The 26269-nt window shown below is 35.1% G+C and overlaps 5 protein-coding genes across 7 annotated transcripts in view; 3 read left to right on the plus strand and 2 right to left on the minus strand.

Moving 5' to 3' along the window:
* LOC137040223 (uncharacterized) overlaps positions 1-26269 on the plus strand; it is a 192170-nt gene that overhangs the window by 73072 nt on the left and 92829 nt on the right. The gene's annotated exons all lie outside the window — the stretch shown is intronic.
* slc26a11 (solute carrier family 26 member 11) lies at positions 290-15340 on the minus strand. Its single transcript, XM_067415672.1, has 16 exons — positions 15191-15340; positions 13707-14123; positions 13437-13629; positions 11227-11312; positions 11049-11128; positions 8707-8849; positions 8452-8630; positions 5327-5399; positions 5169-5219; positions 5029-5089; positions 4174-4229; positions 3959-4099; positions 3670-3797; positions 2340-2439; positions 2092-2225; positions 290-1015 (listed from the first exon to the last, which is right to left on the minus strand). Exons 2-16 carry the CDS (start codon positions 13887-13889, stop codon positions 899-901), a joined length of 1725 nt encoding a protein of 574 aa, XP_067271773.1. The 5' UTR covers positions 13890-14123; positions 15191-15340; the 3' UTR covers positions 290-898.
* Positions 15407-21828, plus strand: sgsh (N-sulfoglucosamine sulfohydrolase (sulfamidase)). Its single transcript, XM_067415673.1, has 7 exons — positions 15407-15603; positions 16457-16617; positions 16696-16801; positions 18019-18338; positions 18418-18499; positions 18586-18789; positions 21009-21828. Exons 1-7 carry the CDS (start codon positions 15513-15515, stop codon positions 21566-21568), a joined length of 1524 nt encoding a protein of 507 aa, XP_067271774.1. The 5' UTR covers positions 15407-15512; the 3' UTR covers positions 21569-21828.
* Positions 22632-24070, plus strand: npb (neuropeptide B). The gene is made up of 2 exons (XM_067415686.1): positions 22632-22996; positions 23684-24070. The coding sequence occupies exons 1-2, from the start codon at positions 22727-22729 to the stop codon at positions 23810-23812; spliced, it is 399 nt and encodes a 132-aa protein (XP_067271787.1). The 5' UTR covers positions 22632-22726; the 3' UTR covers positions 23813-24070.
* The window catches only part of gnav1 (guanine nucleotide binding protein (G protein) alpha v1), a 41743-nt gene continuing 39990 nt past the window's right edge, over positions 24517-26269 (minus strand). For all 3 annotated transcript variants that reach the window (XM_067415678.1, XM_067415677.1, XM_067415676.1), the window contains one exon: positions 24517-25504. In XM_067415678.1, the coding sequence (XP_067271779.1) occupies positions 25376-25504 (129 nt within the window). In that variant the 3' untranslated portion in view covers positions 24517-25375. The remainder of the gene's footprint in view (positions 25505-26269) is intronic.

The following is a 26269-nucleotide window of genomic DNA, read 5'->3' on the forward strand; positions in this document are numbered from 1 at the left end:
ATATTTAACAAATATTAATGTATAACATTTTTATTTTTACATATAAAAAAATAAAAATAAACTTTTTAGGACACTTTGTGTAAATCATTTTTTTTTTACATTTTATGTTTATAAATAATGTAAAATTGTATTTTTATACAATTATTATGTTTTATATATATATATATATATATATATATATATATATACACACTTAAAAACATTATATTTGAATATTATTTATAATTTTTTTACATTAAATATAGATATTTTTAAATAATTAATGACAAATCTTTAAGCTTAGCCATAGTAGATCATGTCAGTTTAATATCACAATAGACATGTGGGCGTTTCTGCAGGGTTAATGTCAGTTTCAACTGGGTCCGTACAAAAGAGTCCTAATGGAGATTCAGTTTCATCAAGAATTAAATGTAAACGTACAACCCATAGTAAACATTCTTATTAATAAGCAGCTAGTACTGAGAACTGCAGAGAAAGAGATGTTAGCGTATGTCATGAAAAATGTCATATTTTTGGAGCTTCACCTGATTTGTTGTGCTTTTTTTATCTAAAAGTACTGAAGATTTGATTCTTTCTAGTGTTGAGAATAAGTGCATGTTCATAAAATGGCAGTATTATACATGTGATTCAAATTTTAAAACAAAACAACTACATAAAAATAGTTCCCAAAAGAAATTTGAACAACTATTTTAAGTGCAAAAACATAATTTGGTCATCACGAACACAAACATTATGTAACTTTGTTCCCCAACAGTTTTCATCAAAGTCTATCTTCCTGAGTGCTGATTGGTCAAAGGTGTGTGCAGAGTATTTCATGTGACCAATCATCAGAGGCTTGAGGTATTCAGGGGCTGATTGGCTCAAAGCCGACCGATCAGTTCTGGTCTGTGACTGGTTGTTAGAATTGTTGGTCATAGTGAGTGATACGGGTCAGAAGCTGCAGTGCCTCGTCGACACTGTCTGTGTGTCTGAATGCTGGAAGGTCAGCCGTCAACAACACCTTTAATACTGACGGCTGAGAGACAGGGAAAAACAGAGATACAAGGAAAACTTTACATTTAGATACATCAAATATGATCTTAAATGCATTTTAAAGGACTCAAATAGGTTATATTCTTAATTATAATTCTTTATTAAATAAACATTCGTTTTATTTTTATTTTTTATATTTTTCCACAGAATTTATGAATATTTTATTCCAGTTCTATTTAGATTATTTGATCAATTTGAATGCATTACATTTTTTTATGTGATATAAATTGAAATAAGAAAATATATTTTTTATATTTATATGTTTTCTTTACACAATATAATGTTAATTAAATGCCTTACATAATATATATATATATATATATATATATATATATATATATATATATATATATATATATATATATATATATATATATATATATATATATATCTTAATTATAATATACAAATTGTGTTTTATATAAAAATGTGCCTTTTAAAAGAGCTGTAAATTAGCTAAAATGTTTTTTTCTGTTTTACATTTATGTGTAAACATTTTTATACAAACTATATAATATTAATTGCATGAATCAAATTATTTATTTTCTTAATTGGAACTCTTAAATATTATATGTATTATATTAATTACTTTTTATACTTTTTAATTTTTTTTCCAAACAGCAGAATAATATATAATCAAAAGAACCTATTTTTCATTATTTTATCTATTTTAATGCATTTTTTAAATATAAAAAATGTTAAGTGCCTTTTTTAAAAGCTGTGAATGTAAAAATAACCATGATTATTCCTTTTTTGCAAAAGTGTAAAATTGATATGCGGTAATTATTTAATATATATTAAATAATATCTATATTAATTAATCTATTATTTTATTTTATATTAATTAATATAAGTTTATATAATAATATATACATTGATATTTGTATTTGTATAAAATGTCTATTTAATTTCAGGAGTAAAAATAAAACATCAACAATTATATGTATTTGTATAATTATATGTAAATTAACATTTGTATTAAATGTATTGATTAGTGATCTTAATGTGATAAATGAAGATGTAAACTTTGGCAGCTGGTGTGTTGGTGATAAACTCTACCTTTAGTCCAGTGAAGATCAGTGACAGTCCCGTCAGCTGGAACTGTTTGAGCAGTTCAGTGAGTTCATGGACTACAGTGAAGTCTACAGAGCTGACATGAGAGCAGTCGAGAACCAGACACCGCGGAGGAGACGCTGCCAGATGACACACGAGAGAGTGAGCGCTCAAGGACATGAGCTGAGGGAACGAAAGCATGTGAGGATGTGTGTGTGTGTGTGTGTGTGTGTGTGAGAGTGTGCGCGTCTCACCATGAAGAGCGTGTGTGTACACGAGTCTGCTGAGATGCTCCGTCACGGGGAAGTTCAGCCCACTGTCCAACTCTAGAACTGCCACACCATGATCAGTCACCTGAACACACACCAGCAACAACTGACTGTCTGAGGGCTGCATGCGGCTCATTTTACAAGAGGTGACATTTTCATACATCACACTTATATCTATGGGTATTTTTTCCCCAAACAACAGAATAATCTTTTAATAGATTAATAATAATAGTTTTATTATACTAACAGCAACTAAAATGCTTTTCACTTTTTTATAAAGACATTTAAATATTGTATTGTAATATTTGTTAATAGTTATTTTATATTTTATTTGTAATATTTAAATTAGGGATGCACCGAATTTTTGGCCACCGAAAATATTCAGCCCAAAATGGCCCAAAAGATTTTAAAACCTTGGTTTCCTCTTTTTCGGTTTCGGCCAAGAATTTTGATTTTGGTGCATCCCTAAGTTAAATATCTAACTTAAGTCAAATATACATATATATATATATATATATATATATATATATATATATATATATATATATATATATATATATATATATATATATATATATATATGTATATATGTATATATATATATATATATATATATATATATATATATATATATATACATATATATATATTATAAAATAGATAAACTAATGAAAAATAGGTTCTTTTGATTATAGATTATTCTGCTGTTTGGAATTTTTTTTAAAGTATAAAAAGTAATGAATATAACACATTTAATATTTAAAAATTACAATTAAGAAAATAAATAATTTGAGTCATGCAATTAATATTATATAGTATGTATAAAAATGTAAAATAGGGAAAAAAACCTTTTAGCTCATTTACAGCTTTTTAAAAGGCACATTTTTATTTAAAACTACATTTTTATATTATAATTTATATATATATATATATATATATATATATATATATATTATGTAAGGCATGGGAGAGGCTATAAATATAATATATATATATATAAAATAAGTAAATACAATTGTATTACACAATTTAAAAAAAAAAAAACTAATAGCTATGATTATTTTAATCTACTGACAGTCCTATTATAAATCTAATATGTTATTATTTATTATTTAATATAATTGCACCTTATTTGTGTTTTTTTTTTGTCTTGATTCTGCATAAATTGTTGATTTTATGGTAATTTCTACTTGCACACATGCTCAATCTCAAACTAAAAAAACTGGATTTATGGAATAAAAGTCGGCATTTACGGCTCACAATCAACATTCATCATATACAGCCATTTCATAAAAAGTGAACACTTTATACTCACTTTCACTTTAGGCCGGGCCATGATATACAACAGCATGAGAGCAGAAACAGCCACACCTCCCACAATGCCGTACTGCACCTCCCAGAAACTCACCAGGAACGTCACCAAGAATGGCAGCAGATCAAGTCCTGAGTGAAATAATCAATAAAAAATTAAGGCATACGTACATTCAAATGTGGTACTACATTTTTTTAATGTATTGCAATTTTTATTTAAATATATACCATATTTAACTTAAATATTATAATAATATTTGATCTTTATATTTAATGTAATGCTGAAGTCTCACTCTTGACTCTCCAGAGCTGGACAGGCACTCTGAAGTCCACCATGGGACTCACGGCACAGATGATGACGGCAGCGAGTGATGCTTTAGGGATGAAGAAGAACAGCGGCATGAGGAAGGCCAGCGACAGCAGCACTATAACACCTGCGGACAGATGCAGACTTTCAGATGGTGTGCATCTCATATGTCAACAGGATCACAAAAAGTGTGAGTGTCACCTGTGACGATCCCTCCAGCAGGCGTACTCACTCCGGTCTGAGAGTTTACCGCCGTTCTGTCCGAAAACACCACAGAAAACACTCACAAAGTGAAGAATAATCCAATAGGCCATATTATACCCCTTTTCAAAGTCGTGATTTTGGGGTCTTTAAAACACATTATTTTTCACATATTTGACATTGTTGCAGCACATCTCCTCCCAGTCTGTCAGTAACACCCTGGGCCCTATCATACACCTGGTGCAATCTGCGGCAGTGTTTTTTGCTAGTTTCAGCCTGACGCAGTTATCATTTTAACCTTCTGTGTGTAGTACACACACTCAGTACACAAACTCGCTTGGCTCGCCGTCTATTTTTCCTGTCGTTAAACTAACAAAAGTGGATTCGGACATACCCTAAGTGCACTTGCGCTTTAGGCCAAGCACTTAGATAGTTAAAATAGCACAGTGAAGCTCTGATTGGTCGGCTGAATCAGTGTGTTGTGATTAGTCAACCGTTTCGAGTGAGTTTGGGAAATGCCATGTTCCTTCCCATAACTGCGAGTTTCAACACACTTCTAACTTACTCAACCAGGCCTCCCTCCTTTATTTTCCTAATGCCTTGGGCGGGAATTATTTAATTGAGGATTATTGTGACATGTTCGTTCCGGAAAAAAACCTCAATACTACAACTGAAGCGTTTCAGGGAGCTCAGAAACAGTGTTTGCTGATATAGTGAATAACCGCCTCTGGAGTGACTGTGCTTTGGGACTTTGCAGATCTTTTTCTTTCTCAAACAGCAACATTACACACTTAAGAAAGTAAAAAAATGCATAATAGGACCACTTTAATCTGAGCATTTGTCATGCAGACAGACCTTCCGAAGCTGCCCGTCACAGGATATGCAGACACAAATGAGCCCATGATGTTTGTGAGACCTGCAGAAACATCATTGTGATTAAAAAAACGACCCATTTATATTTGGTTAAATCTTCATAAGGGAACAGAAACTCTCACCGATGGCAAAGAGCTCTTGGTTTGCATCAATTCTGTAGTTATTCTTGCTGCCTGCATAAAGAAATGAAAGTAAAATGAATCCAAACAGTGTCTGTGCTGGTTTATAGTATGTAGAAGGAAGGACACTTCTAGGTGTTTAAAAGAAATTAAGCTCTTACCGAACGCCTTTGCAATAGCGATGCTCTCTAAAACGCCCATTAAAGGAATAACAGCCAGACCGCCACCTAAATCCTGAGAAAATACACCTGATTGGTCAGTAATGATTACTATTCTACTTGATTGACCACATCAAATCTAGAAATACTTAAATAAATGTCACAAATACTTTACTAGTACTACGGTATACTATTCACAAGGGGGTGCTAGAGGGTGCTTTTAAAATATTTGTTACAAATATAATATTACAAAATGTTTTATTATTCTATTGGCAGAACAAGTTTTTAATATTAAGGAATAAACACAGTTTTGTCTAACATTAACAGTATAGAAGAAAGTAATTATTTTCCATAATATATAATGTGCTGTAGTACAGTGATAATATAAAACTTTAAAATATATTTTTTAATAATATTATATAAAGAAAATATAAAAATTTGTATAAATATAAAAATAAATATTATTTTCCAAAATATATTTAATGGGCTTTAGTACGATGACAATATCAAACTTTAAAATCTGAAAATTAATAAAATAATATAATATCAAGAATAAATTGTTGTTAATTCATATAGAAAATATATAGCTGCATTTATATCTGGGTCATTTTACAGTAAGTGTCATTATCATACAACACACTTCATTTCATATTTATTGGTCAAAGAAAATACATTTTGTGTATTTTTTCCCCCAAACCATATAGCAATGATTATTTTATTTACTTACAATATACATAAATGCATTTTCATTTTAAATTTTAATTAAAAAAAATCTTAAAATAATGAAAAAAAAAAAAAATTATATATATATATATATATATATATATATATATATATATATATATATATATATATATATATATTTACATTATTTTAAGATTTATTTGACATTGAATTAAAACTTAAATTTTTTTAATATTTAAACATTTTATATTTTATATATAAATATATATTTCATGTGTTTAAATAATTCACATTTTTTATTATAATATTTAGTAAATATAATTGTAAATTATCCTATACCTTTTCTACACATTTTTACTGAAAACAAGAATAATCGTGATTATCTCAATTGTATTTCTTAAAGGTAGGGTAGGTAGGAATTGGTTAAAAAACTTTTTTTTCCAAATTTGTTTAAACTTATTTTTATCTTTATTTATCAATACATAATTAAAATGTAAGTACTCTGAAAAAGAATATAAAAATTGAGTGTCTGTAGACCTCTCACGACTGTTTTAAAGACAGCTCATTATTTCATAGACAGTAAAAGAAATGGACCGAGCGGTCCCCTTGACGTCAACGGCGAAAGAATGAAGTCAACCTAGGGGCACTCACTTCCTGATGGCTGAGCGAACTGCGCAGGCTCAGACTGAGCTTGACGACGTAGATGTGACGTGAGCCTCCTGTCTGACAGCTGTGAGTCTTCTAGTAGATGTGGAAAGCGAAAGCTGAATCACGTTGTTTAAATATTTTCTCCCGTTGCTTTTGGCTCACTATGGGCTTCTCCCCATTCTTCCCCCTTGACTTTATCAGACTAGTCTCCAGGACATGTCTCCACGTCCCCCCGACTGTCTCATAGACAGTAAAAGATTGCCTGCGAGCGTCTCCTCAGGTCTATACGGTAATTTCTCAACTGTGCGACAGGGTCGCGTTGGTTATGACGCAATCGTTAGCCTATTTTTACAAAAACAGCTTCTGCGGGGCGATAGTGTAAGATACAAGGTAATGGAGCCTTTTATACATTGTCGTGTTTCTTTAGAAATAAACAATGGACAAATGGAGTCTTTAAACGCCTCAGATGTAAAGTTATTCACTGTCAAAGTGACTCAAAAATGAATGGGAGTCAATGGGATGCTAACAGCAGGTGATGGCTTGGTTAGCAATGGCAGCCCCTAGGGGTGGAACGCTTTCCGAGCGCTAGATTACCCCCTTGCATTATTTCCATTCACTCCACCTTCTTCCTTCTGGGCTCTTTCCAAAGCCACGCCCCCAAAATACATGAACGACCAATCAGCTGGATGATGCATTATTTACCTCAGACGAGCGGTGTGCATGTAGTCTCATCATGTCAGAATCACATGTAATAAAAAATCGAACTTTATCAGTATGAATATAAACAAATAAGATGTCTTTAGTACTCAATATCAAGCTAGAATACCGGTACTGGAAAAGTTTAAAATATATTTTTGTTTGATTTGGTAACGAGCAAGTTATATTTATAAGGCAAAGAAAACGGGTAGCATCATGTTTTTCCAATAACATCAGTTATATTGTAATGAAGATGAATTTCGTGTAAGATTCATAACATATACTGTGTTTTGCATGTAAGAGTTTCCATGATGAAAGCATTGTTGATTAGCAGCTAAAGCTAACTTCGCTCTAAAAAAAGTTCCTGGATGCGGTGTACTAGCTTTTACACATGCATTTTGTTATCTAAAGTTAATTTTGCGAAATTCAACACATTGAGTATTCAAACATATTGAGTATTTATCATCTCTACTAATGGCTAAGTGTATAATATTGTAACTATGCTAAGGAATGTGATGTTAGCTATATTAGGCAGCTTCATGTGCTAGTGATACATGCTTCATGAAAACATTTTTCGCGTTTGATTTCTTTGTTTAGCCAAAGACTTTCTGTGCATTGCCTTTTCTCGTACTGTCTTCCTTCTTTGCATTGTTTGCCTTCGCTGACTGCAAAACCCTACACTGTGAATTTTGAATGCTCTTTCTCTGCCATTATTTGGTCTAGGTTTCTTGCGTCTTGAACTGCTCAAATCAAACGAGCGCCCGCATGTGGGCAGATCCTGTAGCGAAAGCGGTGGTTGTCATGGTAGCGAGAAAGAGTGACAGTCGCCCAAGCCAATCATTTGTTTCGTCCCGAACGAAAATAATGAGTGGTGTTTATTGCAGATTAAAAAGTCTAGAGTCACTCGATTTTTATACTCTCCTTATCAGAGTACTTACATTTTAATTATGTATTGACATTTAAAGAAAGTTTAAACAAATTTGGACAAAAGTGTTTTAGATCAGTCCTACCTATCCCACCTTTAATACAATTGGTCAGTATTTAATGCTTTTTTGATAGGGATCCTTGACATCAAAAACTGAAATCTTTTCATCACAAACCTTTGCGATGTCACTGAAAGTTATCACCGTGCCATTGGCTATCGTCTCTGAAAGAGGCGGAGCATGGAAAGGAGGGAGTCCTTTGGCGGTTTTCCCGGTGAGACTGAAGAAATGGTGTCCTGTGACCTCTGTGGAATACGCAACAGCCGCCGCCGCTATGACGACCAGAGCGTTCCGGACTGCAGAAACCAGAAGGATTTACCTAAATAATCATTGGTTCATTTATAGATTCCCAGAGACTTCTTAAGCACTCACTGGTAGCTACACCCCACACCAGCCCTCGAGCTGATCGGTCGAGGAAAGGAGCCTCGTCTTCAGCAGAACCCAGAGAATTCTTCATCAGCGTCATCATGATCAGGAAGAACAGACAGCACAGGCCCAGAATCACATCTCCTACTCTAAGAAGAGAGAACAACCAGCTTAGAGCAGATTATTTAAAGTGCCCTTATTATGCATTGAATAATATCGCTGTTTGTTGAAGTAAAAGGTCTACAAAGTGCAGATAAATGTTATCGTCTCCCAAAAGAAAGAACTGATTCTGAACTGCCTGAAAGGGGTCGTCAGTAAAACCTACAGTCTGTGGGTTTGTACAACATTGGCTGCCCGTAGAACAACGCCTGCTTTGACCCTCAAACACTGTAGCTGTAGCTGAGAATGGCAGAGTTTAGTTTGTGTTGCTGACATGTCAAGAAGAAAAGTCTTTTACAAATGTGTCCGCTGCAGCTCGGTATATGCAACAACTGAAGATATTAAAAAGACATGTTTGTCTTTTCATCCGGAAATACGAGGCAATTTTTTAAAATCACAATTAGGAACCACAGTTGTCCACAAATCCCGCCACTCGTTTGGGATGTTCTCTTTTATTCTGAACGTCAAGGGCAGTGACTGTAATATCAAGCTTATTTTGCAGTATTAAACACGTGTTTATACCGATTTCATCAGGCTCCGAAAATTATTCACAAAGAATGGCCTTCTCAGCTGCCATAGTTGCAATTCTTGCGTCATCACAGGGTGTTCAACGCACCACCTTTTGCATTTTGCCACGTTTTGTTGGGGATGAACGCAGCCCTGACCAATCAGAGCAGAGTAGCCCAATCACAACAGACTGCGTCATCTGACCAATCAGAGCAGAGTAGTGTTGTCACGATACCAAAATTATGACTTCGATACGATACCAGACTAAAATATCGATATATCGATACTAAATCGATACCACAGTAAAAAAAAAAAAAAAAAAGATAAGATGCTTAATATGACAACAGAACTTATTATTATTCATTGTTATTTTTTACTAAAAATTCATGTGGCCAGCATGTTCATTAGGGTTGGGCATCGTTTTGATTTGAACAATTATTGATCAATTGATCAATTACTATTAAAATTGTCTCACAAATTTTTGCTTTTTGTTGCAATAGCTTACACACAGCACAAGGAAGCTTGATTTCGAATGGTAAATTGAATTTAAAAAGACGAGTATACAGTAATAAAATAAGAACAAATAAACAGATTACAAACAATAGCACAAATAAATGCAATAGAATAGAAGATTAAATAGACTGCTTTATTTTTTCAGGTAGGTCTAACATTCAGATAAGAAACTGAATAAAAAAATGCATAGTAATTACATTTAAAACAACATTGGATAATGTTCTTTGTAAACAATTCAATAGCGTACAGATGAAACTATTAATGTTACACAAGTTGATCAGTCAAGAGCAGTTGATCGTTTGTCTTTTTGTAGTTTGAATAACAAATGACTGCGGTCCCTTTAAGACTAACGGACGCATGGATCCTGCACACTGTTCCTGTTACTCGTTCTTCCTGAACTGTTTGCGACTGTGTTTACGTTAATACTCTTCCAGATGTGCACTGATAATTCTTTGAGTGTATTTGACCAATAATAAGCTGGAAAAAGAAGCAAATGTTTGCACTTGTATCATGTCAGAGGTGGCTTTATTACGGTAGGCTATGTGTGTGTGCGCTTCAGATGTGAGCACGAAATCTGCGGGCATTAGTAGGCTAGAATTAATTTATGTGCAATCTCGCGCGAAATTCAGACCGATTACACACTAACACTTACACACTGTCATGAGGAAAAAGTCCAGCAGAACGCGCGTTCGCCGTGCTCAGAGGTTAACCGGGCTGAGTGAGAATATGCCGGTGTGTGTCAGCTCGCTTTCGGTCGGAGAGGAGAGCGCAGCTGGTATCGATACTGTAAAAACTGAGAATCGTATCGTTTCAGATATTCCAGTATCGATACATATCGAGATATCGATATTTTTGACAACACTAGAGCAGAGTAGCCCAATCACAACAGACTGCGTCATCTGACCAATAAGAGCAGAGTAGCCTTTGGAAAGGTGGGACTTAGAGAGACTGGATCCTTTATCCATCTGTTTTAAACACTGCAGCATCAGCTCTTTTCTCACAGTGTATATTATGAAAAAAATTAAGGTTTTTTTGCACTTGGATGCATGTAAACCTGTTGTAGGAGACCTCCAAAAACTAGGAGACTTTAATATAGCATAATAGTGGCACTTTAACACTACAGGGATTAGAAGATGGTGAGAGCTCATTGGTGGTGTGTGTGTGTTCACCTGGCCTCAGGGATCTTGTGGAAGGTGTAGTAAACCTGCAGGAAGAACTGCTGTGGAATCTCCTTCAGACCCAGAATATTCTGCAGAACAATTGGAATAGATTGACACATGACACAAAAACTCTTCAAGGACAGTCAGATATATGCAGATTAAATGAAGAGGCATCTGCGACTTTTACCTTGACCTGTCCGAAGCCGATAGTGACGGCCGCAGCGCAGGTGAAGCCTTTAATTACTGGATATGAGATGAAGTCCAAGAGGAACCCTAATGAAGTCAAAATGGACAGCAGATGAGGTGACTGACTTTAATAAAACACACCCAAAAATGTTTGCAGTTGGAAATATTCCATTGAGCTTTTATTTGGTTAATTTTTTATTATTATTTTGTTTTTATTATTTGTTTTCATTCATTTATATTTTTATAATAATTATTAACAAAGATATTTTATATAAATATATATATATATATATATATATATATATATATATATATATATATATATATATATATATATATATATATATATATATATATATATATATATATATATATATATATATATCTGAAATCACAAACATTACATTTCGTTTTTGGGAATTATTTATTGAATTATTTATTAATGAATTTTCAATTATAAAGCAACAACACAAAGAGTTAAAAAGTTTTCAAAGTGTTATAATAAGGAGAAATATAATAATTGTACTGGATTACTATTAATAAATATTTATATACATCAGCTTTTTGGATTAATCTTGTGTTTTAATTACATGAAGTAAAAACATTTAAAAGGAGCTTTATATTTAATTGTTTCTAAAAACAGCTTTTTTGAATTTATTTATTTTCATTCAATTATAAAACTACAACACATCTAAAATGTGCCCATAAATTATAGAATAATAATAGAAAGTAAAGAGAAAAGAAGGAATAGAAAGTAGTAAAAATAATAATAATTATTATTATTGTTTGTATTATTATTAATATATATATATATGTACACATACATATATACATTTGCACATTTGTGTGTGTATGTATGTGTGTATGTATATATATATATATATATATCTGATATCTGAAAATCCAAAGTGCTCAACATGTTAATATAATTAAAATAATTACTATTATTATTATTACTTGTAAAAATAAAAAAATCATATACAACATATTGCTGTTTCTTCTGCAGTAAAGATTTATCTGCTTTATCTATTAATTGTGTAATACACTTCCACAACCTCAGCTGCCACGTTCTTAAAAACTTGCTATATTTTGGTGTGTGGCATTAACAGGAAGTTGCACAGGAAGTAATACAATCTGATAGTTACGTGAGAGTGCAACACACCAACTTCCTGTTTTCGCGACGGTACTGATTTACAGACAGCTGAGTCTGCTATTTTATTCAACCTTTATGTAGCACATGACTGTTTAAAACTTATCCTACATTAACTAAACGGACTATCTAACTTAGATTTTGCCATGAATCAAACCAACATACACCAATCAGGCATAACATTATGACAGGTGAAGTGAATAACACAGATTTTCTCCATCACAGCACCTGTTTGTGGGTGAGCTATATTAGGCAGCAAGTAAAAATTTTGTCATCAAAGTTGATGTGTTAGAAGCAGGAAAAATGGGCAAGCGTAAGGATTTGAAAGAGTTTGACATGGGGCCAAATTGTGATGGCTAGATGACTGGGTCAGGGGATCTCCAAAAGTGCAGCTCTTGTGGGGTGTTCCCGGTCTGCAGTGGTCAGTATCTATCAAAGGTGGTCCAAGGAAGGAACAGCAGTGAACCAGTGACAGAGTCATGGGTGGCCAAGGCTTATTGATGCACGTGGAGAGCAAAGGCTGGCCCATGTGGTCCAATTAAACAGACGAGCTACTGTAGCTCAAATTACTCAAGAAGTTAATTGGGTCCTGCCATCCATGTGGATGTTACTTTGACACGTACCACCTGCCTAAGCATTGTTGCAGACCATGTACACCCGTTCATGGAAAGTTATTCCCTGGTGGCTGTGGTCTCTCTCAGCAGGATAATGTGCCCTGCCACAAAGCAAAAATGGTTCAGGAATGATTTGAGGAGCGCAACGAGTTTGAGGTGTTGACTTGGCCTCCAAATTCCCCAGATCTCAATCCAATCGAGCATCAGTGGGATGTGCTGAACAAACAAGTCCGATTCATAAAGGCCCCACCTCGCAACTTACAGGACTTAAAGGATCTGCTGCTAACATGTTGATGCCAGATACCACAGCACACCTTCAGGGGTCTAGCTGAGTCTATGCCTCGACGGGTCAGGACTGTTTTGGCAGCAAAAGGGGGACCAACACAATTTCATAATGTTATGCCTGATTGGTGTAAATGTTAACATTAACTCCATTTTCCATCTCACCCAGCCGCAGTAGAGCCATTCCCGTCTGGATGACGCCGCACAGCAAGGTGAGCACCACAGCGAACACAGGATCTCCACCGATATACGCCGAACACAGCAGGGACATGATGGCCGTCGGGCCAAGCGTGATGTCTTTTGACGTTCCAAATATACAGTAGACGAAACAACCCATGAACGCAGAATACAGACCGTACTAAAAAACAAATAAACAACGTATGTCAAGAAAACATTTCCCAATCTGCGTCTGTGAGAGAGCGTGAATGTCCTCACCTGCACAGGTAAACCAGCCACCTCGGCATAGGCCAGCGCCTGAGGAACCGTGGTCAAACCCACCGTCACACCGGCGATCACGTCCATCTTCAGCCATGTCAGGTTATACCTGGGCAGCCAGGTGAGGATGGGAAAACAAGAGCGCAGGACGGCATTCCAGCGGATTCCTGTCAGAGGCTCCATTAGGTCTTCACATCCACCATCAGATAAGAATCAGTGGAGGATATCAAACAGAGCTGTCACGCTTCATCCGGGATGTTTTATTATTCAAGGGTGTGGACGAGTAAAAGATTCATGGGAAGGGTGGAGCAATGGATCTCGTGTGCTAACAAGCTCTCCTGGGCCGTGTGGTGTTCAATCCCTCGAGATCCAGAAAGACTCCTCTTGCTTCTCCATAAGTGTTTTATGAAAGTAAACCTGTGGACATTTGAACACCATTAGTTATTAAAACGGCAAGACAGCAGCTATATAAAATGCAAGATTCAAAAAAATCTTTCAAAAATCTTTTGCATAAAGAAAGTGAAGCCTATTTTATAATAATGTTATTTTTATAACTCTGTAAGTTTAAAATATGGTCTCATTTGTTAAAATTAGTTAATGTATTAACTAACAATGAGCATTTTCATAAAAATACAGTCATTCATGTTAGTTCACATTGCATTTACAAATATTAACAAAATCAGCTTTTGATTTTAATAATGTACTAGTAACTGTTGAAATTAGCATGCACTAAGATGAATAAATACTCTAGAATTATGTTTAATTTTTAGTTAGTTGAAACCTTGTAAAGTGTTACCTTTTTTATTGTGACAATATTTTAATAGATTTAGAAATGTCATATCTAAATATTTTTAAACAATAAATATATAATACATTTTAACATTTACAGTAATGAGAATGTTTATGTTAAATAAACTCCAAAAGAAAAACGCACAAAAAATGTAATGGTCCTAAAGATATAATTAAAAAACTACTAATATTACTAACTCCATATGTATTTATGTTGTAACAAAATGTAAAAACCCTACCATAATATGAATAATGTAACAACATAAAAATGTCATATGTATTCTGCATTACAGTAAAAAAAAAATACACAAATAACTTTAAATTAATTCTCAATAATTATTCAATCATAACACTTTTATTTTATGCACTACAATGCCAATATACATTACAGTAACAAAGAATGTTGAAATGTAACTAAAATTAAAACTGATTACTCAATAATTTTGACACGAGTCATATCATATGACATTTTAAAAGAATCTCATGATTTCAATATCCAGTGTTAAATGATGATTTGAGTATCCTTAATAATGAAAGCACTGGGTAAATCCATGCAAGAATAAGTAGGCATGTTTCAAAAACACTAAATAATAATAATATAGTTTAAAAAAGGGTTAGAAACGTATTTGCAAAGCAAACTCAAAGTTGAGATCAATGATCAGAGCCACAATGCGAATTCAAGTTAGAGATCAAACCTCGGAAAATGACTTCGAGCCTCGTGCTTCATCTGAGTTCAAAAATTCCTGGGCGTAATATCATTATTTACATCAAAACATAAAGATACTCCTTGAAATCAAAGCGACTTTGACGTGTATCGCGGTGGCATACTGAAACAGCCCTTTGCGACGTCACCGGCGACGCGCGACGCTATTGGTTGAGGCTTCGCGTCAGCTGATCGTGGTCATGTGATCGGCTCACATGGCGGAAGTTTGTCTCGCGGAGTGTAAACAACGTTCTAAAGACTTTCAGTTTGCTTTGCTAACATTACTGGAGAAGTAGAAGGCAAATGACACTGACATGTCGTTTTTGTTCGGGTGGACTCTGCTGTGTTTCCTGTTTTATTGTGATGTAGGAGAATGCAGGAGAAGAAATGTGCTTCTCATCATTGGTGCGTATTAAAATTATGTGTATTTGTGTAACTGTTATGTGTAAATAACGATTTAACAATATTTATATACTGTTATGTTTGTGTTGTGATCATTGGGTGTAGTTACTAAATAATTAGTTAATGTAATTTAATCATTTTTCCCTTGAAAAAGTAACGTGAGGGATTACTCTTGAATTAATTACAGTTACTTCTGATGCAAATTACCTAAATACTGTGTAAAGACTCACTGTAGTACAATTATATATAATACAATGGTGAAATTATCATCAACATTTTAAGTCTAACTTTAAAATGCATGTTCTTATCGTTTTTATGCATCTTTCTCACATTTGTAATACTAGAATAATTTATTTCGTTTTATTTGAATAAATTAAAAGAGCCGTTTAATATTGAATTACTTATATAGTCGAGGTTGATATAGGATTTAGAAAGTAATCAGTAATTAATTACTTTTTTAGAGTAACGTACCCAACACTGGTTGTGATATGTTAAAGGAACTGTATGTAAAAATTAATTTCAATTAATCATAAAATGGCCCTAATATGTCACTAGACATAAAGATATCATGTTAATTTAAAATACTTCTATCACTGACAACAGTAGTCCGGCCAGGATATTGTCATTTAAAAGTTGTTGCGGCCCTCAACTGATGTTGATGTTGACATGTGTTTTGGCCTGAAGCTCCGCCCTCCACCTATCAACCAATCATGAAGTCAGTAGTGTTTCGGCATCTGGGTTGTCAGCTCTGCTCTTGTTACCACAGCTGCAGCTACAAACGTTCCTGCTGTAATATTCTTTACTAAAAGCGCACCGCCGTGCCACCTTTGTAGTGTAAATTTGGCATGTTTTACAGCTGATGATGGTGGGTTTGAGACGGATGTCTACAACAACACTGTGGTCCAGACGCCTCACCTCCGGGCTCTTTCCGAGCGCAGTGTGATCTTCAAGAACGCCTTCTCCTCCGTCAGCAGCTGCTCGCCCAGTCGTTCCACCATCCTGACTGGACTACCACAGGTAACCAGCATGTAAAAGTCTCAGTTTTTAGACCAAACTAATGGATAAACTTGCCATAAACTTGCCCCTTATCAACAGCACCAGAACGGGATGTACGGCCTCCATCAGGGAGTTCATCACTTTAACTCGTTTGATGGAGTGCGCAGTCTTCCTCTCCTCCTGAAACAAGCCAACATCCACACAGGTATGATGAAAGCATGTTATTTTTAATACAAAACTGCTCCTTCATTCGCTTGTTTCTGTGTTTGAGGCCAGATAGTGAAACTCCTTTCTGAATGACAGATTTGTACCAGCATACAGCACATCTGTACGGTTATTCAGATTATTCGTACTACACTGTTTCTGCGTTTAAAGCCAAACAACTATTTTTCTGGAAACTGGAGAGTGACTGATTTGTACCGATGTAACATTTGTACAAAGAAAAGCCAGTTATTCGTAGGACTCTGTAACAAAAAACGCGCTAATGCACCTTTTGCGGCTCATTTATGTATTTTAGGCTAGATTATAGGAAAACTATCTTTCTCCATTAGATACAAATTTGTATTAATATAACAATTTTTACAACTATTTATTTTCCGTATGATAATGTAAAGGGGCTTAGCATTGCCCCCTTGTGCTTGTTTTGAGTCCTGATAACTGATTGTTACAAACATAGCGTCTACAATTTTTTTTTCTTTCTACGAAAAGTGGGCTTTTCTTTACAAAATTTTAACACAATCTTTGGGCTTCTTTCTGTTTTAAGTCCAGATATTAGTACAACAATCTTTCTACCAAAAGACACAAAACATAGCATGTACAAGCAACAAAAAAAACTGAGGTAGCGATATCATTAAAATTTGTACTAATTGTTTTTACAATTTTTAAAAAACAAAACATGAAGTTAATTTGAAACAAATACATGTTTTATGAATTCATGATTGATTTATTTGAGAAGAAAACATGGGGGAGGGGGGACGTTTTGTATGAAAATGTGCAGATCGTACAAAAATGGGCGAATGAGGTTGTACGTAAAATAGTTATGAACTGAATTCACATGAGATGTTGTTGGTATGTCAAATAGTTTTTCTAAGAATGGCGTGTTTTAGTAAAAAATGTCGTGCTTAATGGATGCAAAAAGCCACCACAGAAAGCAAATCAACTTATGATTTGTTACTAAACATTTAAAACGAGTGAATCTTGGAAAAATTTGGAATTTTAGAAATTCATGATTGATTTCTTTGTAAAGGAAACGTTGGGGGGAAACGCTTTTCTACAAATGACACGTTTTAGTACAGTTTAGTACAGTTGTTGTGCCTTTTTGTGCTTAATGGATGTAAAAAGCCAGTAAAGAAAGCAAATCAGCTTATGTAAATCTTGGAAAATCTGAATCTTTCTAATTCATGATTGCTTTTCTTTGGAAAGGAATCATTGGGAAAAAACACGTCGGTCCAGGCCCTGTATACCCGTTCGATTTCGCCTACACGGAAGAGACCAATTCCGTGCTGCAGGTGGGTCGGAATATCACCAAGATCAAGCTCCTTGTTCGGAAGTTCTTCCAGAGCCAGAAGGCAGAGAGTGAGGAACGGCCGTTCTTCCTCTATGTGGCGTTCCATGATCCTCACCGCTGCGGCCATTCCCAGCCCCAGTATGGAGTGTTCTGTGAAAAGTTTGGGAATGGAGAGAGCGGAATGGGAAGGATTCCCGATTGGCGGCCAAAGTATTACTCTCCGGACCAGGTTAAGGTGAGCCTTACAAATAAAGGAAAATGTAAAAAGCCATTAGCTGAAGTTCCCAACCATTAGTCTCTTAATATCTAACTAGGTTCCGTACTTTATTCCGGACACTCCTGCAGCAAGGGCGGATATAGCGGCCCAGTACACAACGGTCAGCCGGCTGGACCAAGGTTAGATACTTTACGTCATTCACAGTAATAGTTCAATATTTTCTTGCATAGATTTCCACAAATTTCCGGTGTTTGATTTCGAAAAGGTATTGGTCTGGTTCTTCAAGAACTGCGGGATGCGGGATTTGAAAATGACACTCTGGTGATCTACAGCTCGGATAATGGAATTCCGTTCCCCAACGGACGCACTAACCTGTACGGCTCAGGTGTGAAGGAACCCATGCTGGTCTCCTCACCTGAACACCGGCAGCGCTGGGGACAGATCAGCCAGGCATACGTCAGTCTGCTGGGTAAGAACCCTTCATGGTCTTAAGATGTGCTGTGACCGATTTAACCACTAGGTGGTGCTGTAAGCCTGGTTATAATACCACGCTACACCTTCATGCACTTGCTCCTGTTTTTGAGGCCAGATGATGGAACAACTCTCTACTGAATGGCAGATTTGTACCAGTTTACTGTTCATCTGTACGATGATTTTTTGTTTCGCTAAACTATGCTAAAAAAAAGAACATCTTTCAAATTTGTTTCTGTGTTTAAGCCCAGGAAATATGATACTTTTTTACAAATAGTTTAACTTTTGTACACATGATCTCGCTTCTGCACCATCTCTGTGTTTTAGGCCAGTGTCTTTCTCCTGAATTACAAATGCACCTCTTTGTGTTTATTTTTCTGTTTCGAGTCCAGATAGTAGTTTAACTATCTCTCTACCGAACTGCAGATTGTTACCAATGTGCGATGTGATGTTGTACAATAATATCTTTTTTTATGGATAGCAAGTTTTTCATGCAGATTTTGAAAAACAATGAAGTGTATGCGTGTGTCAATTTCTACTTTCGCAAAATCGCAAGTTGTTCATATGATATTAAAAAAATCATCACTATTCCAACTTTTTTCACTCGATTTAGTGTTTAAGGTCATTTATTTCTGTTTTCTGAGAGATTATTGCCAATGTAACAAGATTTTCTGTTTGAATGAAATTGCCAATGTAACAAGATTTTCTATTTGTACAAATCGCAAGTTGTTCGTACGATATATAAAAAAATGTCGGCGCTCACTTTTGCACTTTATGCACTTTATTTAGTGGTGGTCATTTATTTTTATTCACTGGCATATTAATGCCAATGTAACAACATTTTCTATTTGAACAAAATTTTCAATGTTACACTTTCTGTTTGTAAGAATCGCAGGTTTTTCATACGTAGGGGTGAAACGATATTCAAAAAAACGCGATTCACCACCGACGGTACCAACCGCGATACTCTCATGTTGAACCGAACGAGCCCCACCCCCTGCTGCCCCAGCAACTCTCACTTCTCCTTATGCCACACTTTTTTTTTCTTCCTTGACATTTGATTAAGTACTAATTAATACACTTTTAACAACTAATATTTTTTTACGAAATATTATTATAATAGTATTATTTACTAAATATACACTAACTTTTGTTTTCCAAGTGCATGTCACGTGACTTGGGGATGCCGTGGTAAAGGGACAAAGAATGCCAGTTTCCCCATTTAGCCAGATGGGCAAAATGCTACCTGGGAGTCCCAGCAACGTCGTCATTTTCTTAGCTTGTTACGAAATAAAAAAATCTCTCTCACCTCAGAAAACCGCGTTCCGGTCCTTTAAGCCGTTATTACTGTGCTCGTAGCGCACGCTCTTCAGTTACACGCGCGCGCGCTGCGCGAGAGAAACAATGAGCATGCAACGTTACGATGTCAATTCTTAAGTTATGAAATAAGATTAAAGTACCAGTAAATCACGTGACTGGTGTTAGCTCGGAAGGCATGCTGGTAACTTTTGATGTTCATTCTGTTTATCTGGAGTATCATGTTTCATTAACAGCTCATGAAGTATTGTGTATTCGCCATGGTAACTATTGTTTCCATAACCACAAAAGGCCACTTTATTTTCACTTTGTTATTTTTGTTTTTAAATTAGTGTGGTGTACTTTATTGTATTAACAAAAAAGGTTACTTAATATCTAACTTATAGGCCTATTTATTCGTCAGTATTAGACATATTCATATCATTTATATGTATAAGTATAGTAAAGTGGGACATTTACTTGTGTGTAATACATTTTTATGAAATAAAGTTATGGTAAATGGTCAAACGAGAGGATTATTTCGGACTAGTGTTTGGCATTAGTTTCATTTTAGTTTACTCGGGTATGCTAACTGCTCTAAAGAAAATGTGAAGCCAGTGTATAAAGTTAATAAAGATAAAGTTAAGTTAAATCATTGCCAATGTAACATTTTCTATTTGCACGAATCGCAAGTTGTTCGTACAATATAAAAAAATTATATCCCTAACTATTGCACCTTTTTGCACTTGATTCAGTGTTTTAAGTCATATCTTTCACATGATTTTTACTGATGGATTATTGCCAATGTAATATTTTGTACTTAATAGTTTGTATGTACTTGATTTTATGTTTAAAGTCATATCTTTATATTTACTGACTCTTTGTATCACTGTTAAACAGCATCTCTCATTTTCCCCTCAGATATCACTCCCACCATACTGGACTGGTTCTCTTTGCCGTACCCGTCGTACAGTCTCTCAGGTGGTCGTCCGGTTGAGTTGACAGGTCGGTCTCTCCTCCCGGCCCTGAGCTCAGAACCGTCCTGGGTCACCGTCTACGCCAGCCAGAGTCTCCACGAGGTCACTATGTTTTACCCGATGCGCTCCATCCACCAGGGCCCCTACCGGCTCCTCCACAATCTTCATTACCGCATGCCCTTTCCCATCGACCAGGACTTCTACGTGTCTCCGACCTTCCAGGATCTGTTGAACCGGACCCTGTCGGGCCAACCGACGGGCTGGTTCAAGACTCTTAAGGAGTATTACTACCGGGAGAGGTGGGAGCTGTTTGACATCCAGGCGGATCCGACCGAGAGGCGCAATCTCGCCGGCGATCCAACCTACGCCCCGGTCCTGGAGAGCCTGAGGGAGCAGCTGCTGAAGTGGCAGTGGCAGACGGAGGATCCGTGGGTGTGCGAGCCGGATGCGGTGCTCGAGGCCAAGCTGGAACCGCAGTGCAGACCCTTGTACAACGGACTATGAGAGCCTGAAATGAAAGAAAAGACTTTCATCCTTTTAAATTGTTTCATTTGAGAATATTTTTGTAGCTTTTATATTGAAAATGTTAATAAACATTATCTAATTTTCTTCATTTGGAAATATCTTTACCATAAAGTCATTGTAAAAAGGCAATAAGACTCCATATAAATGTAATCTGCCTAGTTTCTTTTAGGTAGCTAATGATATCAATCAAAAATTATTATTGTTATTATATTTATCAATAAAAATATCACTATCATTGTTTAATGATGATAATATTTTTATTATTATTTACTTTTTGGCTCGTTTTGAAAAAAAAATCAAAATAAAATGTTTATTTTTAAAATATTTTATATTATTAAAAATATTTTCATAATAATTTTAATAATAATTACTAAAACAACAACAACACTAATAATGATTATTATTACTATTATATATGTAAACATTTTGGCTTCTTGCTTAAATCTCACCTCAGATGAAAATTTCAAATTTATTTTTGAATATAATTTATTTTAAATATATTTATTTTTTGCATTTATTTGCAACTCACAAGCTTTTAGCTGTTTGAGATACAATACTGAAAGTGCCCTCTCAGTTCAATTATTTATAAATCTAAAAATCTTCTATTTGTAATTGTGCTTAATTTACTGTTATTACTATAGTAAGTACATGTAGTAACGTGTAACTACGTCATCTTAAATTAAAGTGTTACCCTTCATTTAACAATATTATCCCGTCAATTTCTGCTTCTATTGTATTCTAATCAAATCCTTTCTAATTTATAGCACACACAAAAAACCCGCTTGGATACTGTCATTCTATGGTTATTGTGTGTGTGCGTCTTTACGCACAAGATTTTTTCTTTTTAAATTTGTGCTGTGACGCTAGAAAGACGTTTATTGATCAATATAGACAGGCTCAGTGACAGAGAAACAATATTATCCCGTCTTACATCACATCTACCTGACGTTAAAGGCTCCCCAACCGTCTCCAAACGCGCAAATCAATCCTATTGGCCGAGAATATGAATCATCTAGTGGGGAATGACGAACGCGATCACGACTCCAAAGGGTCTATATAAACTCCAGATGTGGAGAACATCAATCCAAAAGCTACAAGGCATCACAGATCAAAACACACGTTCGGGTCAATTGCGCAATGGAGAGGTCCGTCAGATCCGTGCTGGTGTTCGTGGCTGTTTCCATCCTCATCTCCAGCCATCCCACAGACGCCTGGTACAAGCAGTCCACCGGGCCGAGCTACTATTCCGTCGGGAGAGCCTCGGGTTTGCTGTCCGGGATCCGGAGGTCGCCGTACGTGCGCAGATCTGAGAGTGAATCGGCGCTGGACAGCGGCGAGGTCCCCGGCGTCTCCAACAGCGTGATCCCAGACCTCAGCAGCAGACAAACGCCAGTCCTTAAAAACATGGTAAATTATTTGATGAAAAATATACTTATATATATATATATATATATATATATATATATATATATATATATATATATATATATATATATATATATATATATATATATATATATATATATATACACACACGTAAAAATGTTATATGGTTTATAATATATTTTAATATATATAAACCGTAATTTCATAAAACAATTTAGACTTTAAATAAGCCTTATAAAATGATACATATAAATAATAGTTATATAGGAAGTAATTAATCTGCATTCAGTTATACATTGAACATTTTCATTCAAATATGAATATATATTCAGAAGATTCCTAAATATTAGTATTTTAATGTATATATGTGTATGATGAAAAGATTGTTAAACATAAAAAGGTAATGTTGTAGCCTTCTTTAATATAGGCTATAGTAAATGAGGGGGGAAAGCTTTTTTACATTAAAAAACTTTGAGACAGATTTAGACCATGTATAAATGAGAAAAATACTATTTTAAAGGACCAGTTTAAACACAAAAAATATATAATCAAGAGTTTTACATTTAAAAACTTTGAGACCGATTTATCTATTTTTTCTTTGATATCCGACTCGTCGGTTTTCTTCTTTTTTTAAAAGCATGCATTTATGAAGAACGTCAGTCGCGTGCGACTTCATTAACGTTTCCTGTGGCGTTTTGTTCTCCTCAGGCCATCTGCGTAAAGGACATTTCCCCAAACCTACAGAGCTGTGAGCTGGTTCAGGACGGTTCGAGCACGTTTCGGTGCAAAGCAGACGTGTTCCTCTCGCTCGACTCGCTGGACTGCTTCACCTCCTGAGCGGAACCCGTTCCTCTCTCTCTCTTTCCCTCCCCGACCCAAAGTCTCTTCATTTCAGGAGTATTTACAGCCAAGGCAGTGAGGCGCGATGTTGACATTGAATGTTTACTTGATTTACACCAGGGGTGTCCAGCGCTGCTCCTGAAGATCTGCTTTCCTGCGACGTTTAGTTCTGTAGCTATGATAATATTAATGTTTAAACAATTATTTATATTATGAATATTATGTTTTCTGTGAACGTGCAGGACTTCCCATTCGCTAGCCCAAAATGAAGTCAAACCAGATTCAAGCCACTTTCCGTGTGAACACAGATTCAGCTGTATTTAGCAGGAAAACAGATCTCGCAGGGCAGTTTTGAGCATCCCTGGTTCACACAATGTGAAATGCGCTGCTTTAAAACGTATAAATGAAAAAAAATATATACAAAATCCACACAGAAAACAAAAAGGTATTTTCTGTTCGCTCTGTTGCCCCTGGCGCCCACCAGTCTCCTGTACCTACTTCCAGATGTATTAAATATTCATAAAGAGAATTCACTGATATGAGCAAAAACTTTCAAAGATGTTTTCTTTATTTTATTAAACTTGAAAGATATACCGTTCATTGTGCGTGTGTATGCTTGTGTTGTGTGCAGTTGTGTCGAAAAAATATGACTTGTTTTACACCATTCATTGTGTGGGAAATCAGCACGAAACAATATCAAATACATTTATGTTAGTTTTTTATTACGTTATGATTCACAGTGGCTTGTTTGCATTTACATAAGTAACTCAAATGCTTTTGAAAAGCGAAATACAGCATTTAAATAGCAAAAATACATCCATCGATGGAATATCAATGAATAATTGGGATACAAATGATATTTACAAAACAATACACAATTGCTACAGGTATGATTATGCTTCATATAGAGATGCGTATCTCACTTTGGTGCAACAAAACCATTTCAGATTGAATAAATTCTCTTTGACAACTATAAAAGTGCTGCAATGCCTTGGATCACAAATGAGTCAAAAGCAAAACATGATTCATAATGCAAAAAAAACAAAACATTTATGAACCGACAGGGTGTTCGATCTCTGAACGGACCATGTTGAACAAAGATTTACACAAGGACAAAAGGTTATTTCACAAGTGATGATTAACCATGGTAACGTACACACAGAAAGGGATGTCAGATGGAAAATTATGGGATGCATGGGCAAGCAAGTCGACCTCTCCAGGACAGTACAATTCACGTAAAGCATATTATACACTTCCACAGTGTAATATGTGATTCATATCGGTTGATTATTGCATTTTAAGGAGAGTTATGAAATGTTATGTAATTTTGTTAGTTGGTGTATAATTAAGAGGAACGTAACCTGGGATGTATTCGGTTATTGCTTCATGAAAAGTGTGCAGTCGCTCCATTCTGATTCATATCAGAGAATCATATATGATAAATACCATCGGCATCATCCGTGAGTCTTTGAGTTTTTAAAGGGGAATGTTTCTGGACTCAGAGCAGAGACACGGCCTCCAGGTTCTCCTTGATGATGGTGTCCATGACGACCTGGAAAACTACCTGCACGTTGGAGGTGTCGGTGGCTGTGGTGAAGTGGTGGTAGATGAGCTTGCTGGGTGTGGCGTTGAGAGACACGAACATGGAGGCGATGAACCGGGCGGCAGCGTCCACGTCGCAGTCGGCACCTGTGAACAAAAACACATGGAGGGGCGGCTTTTATTTACAGGAAATACAAATGTATTTAAAATAACTATTTTCTATTTGAATACTTTTTAAAATGTAATTTATTTCTGTGATTTAAGCATCATTACTCAGTCTTCAGTGTTACATGATCCTTCAGAAATCATTCTGATATTCTGATCTGATGCTCAAAATACATTTCTGATTATTATTAAAGTTGAAAACAGTTGTGCTGCTTCATAATTTTTTGGGAAACTGTGATACATTTGTTCTAAGAATCTTTCTAATGGATAGAAAGTTTAAATTAAAACAAATATTTTGTATTTCTATACATTTTTGATCAATTAAATGCATCCATGCTGAATAAAAGTATACATTTTTATACAATTATATATAAATAATATTAATATTCAGATATATGCAAACATTTCATTTGAATAATTACAAGAAACTAATTATAAGTTGCATTGTAAGACATGATTAATGCATTGCAATAAATTATTTTCTTTTGCAAAAGGTGAACAGTATTTTCTCTAAGGAATATTTCAGCTATAAATATTAACATGGATAGTCTGTGCATATCTGATCAGATCTGCTTCAAACGCAGGAAGCATCTCTAAACATTCAGTGCTAAACTGACATTTGCATGATGCCTGAATTAACAGGTGAAATGTTGTACTGAAAAGATTTTATTGTAATTGTAAGCAGGATTAACTTTGTCATTTACAAGTGTCGGTGAAGGGGTGGGAGAGTGAAGACAATGTTATGCG

This window comes from Pseudorasbora parva, chromosome 14 (assembly GCF_024679245.1).
Source record: "Pseudorasbora parva isolate DD20220531a chromosome 14, ASM2467924v1, whole genome shotgun sequence".
In the NCBI taxonomy this organism is placed as follows: Eukaryota; Metazoa; Chordata; class Actinopteri; order Cypriniformes; family Gobionidae; genus Pseudorasbora; species Pseudorasbora parva.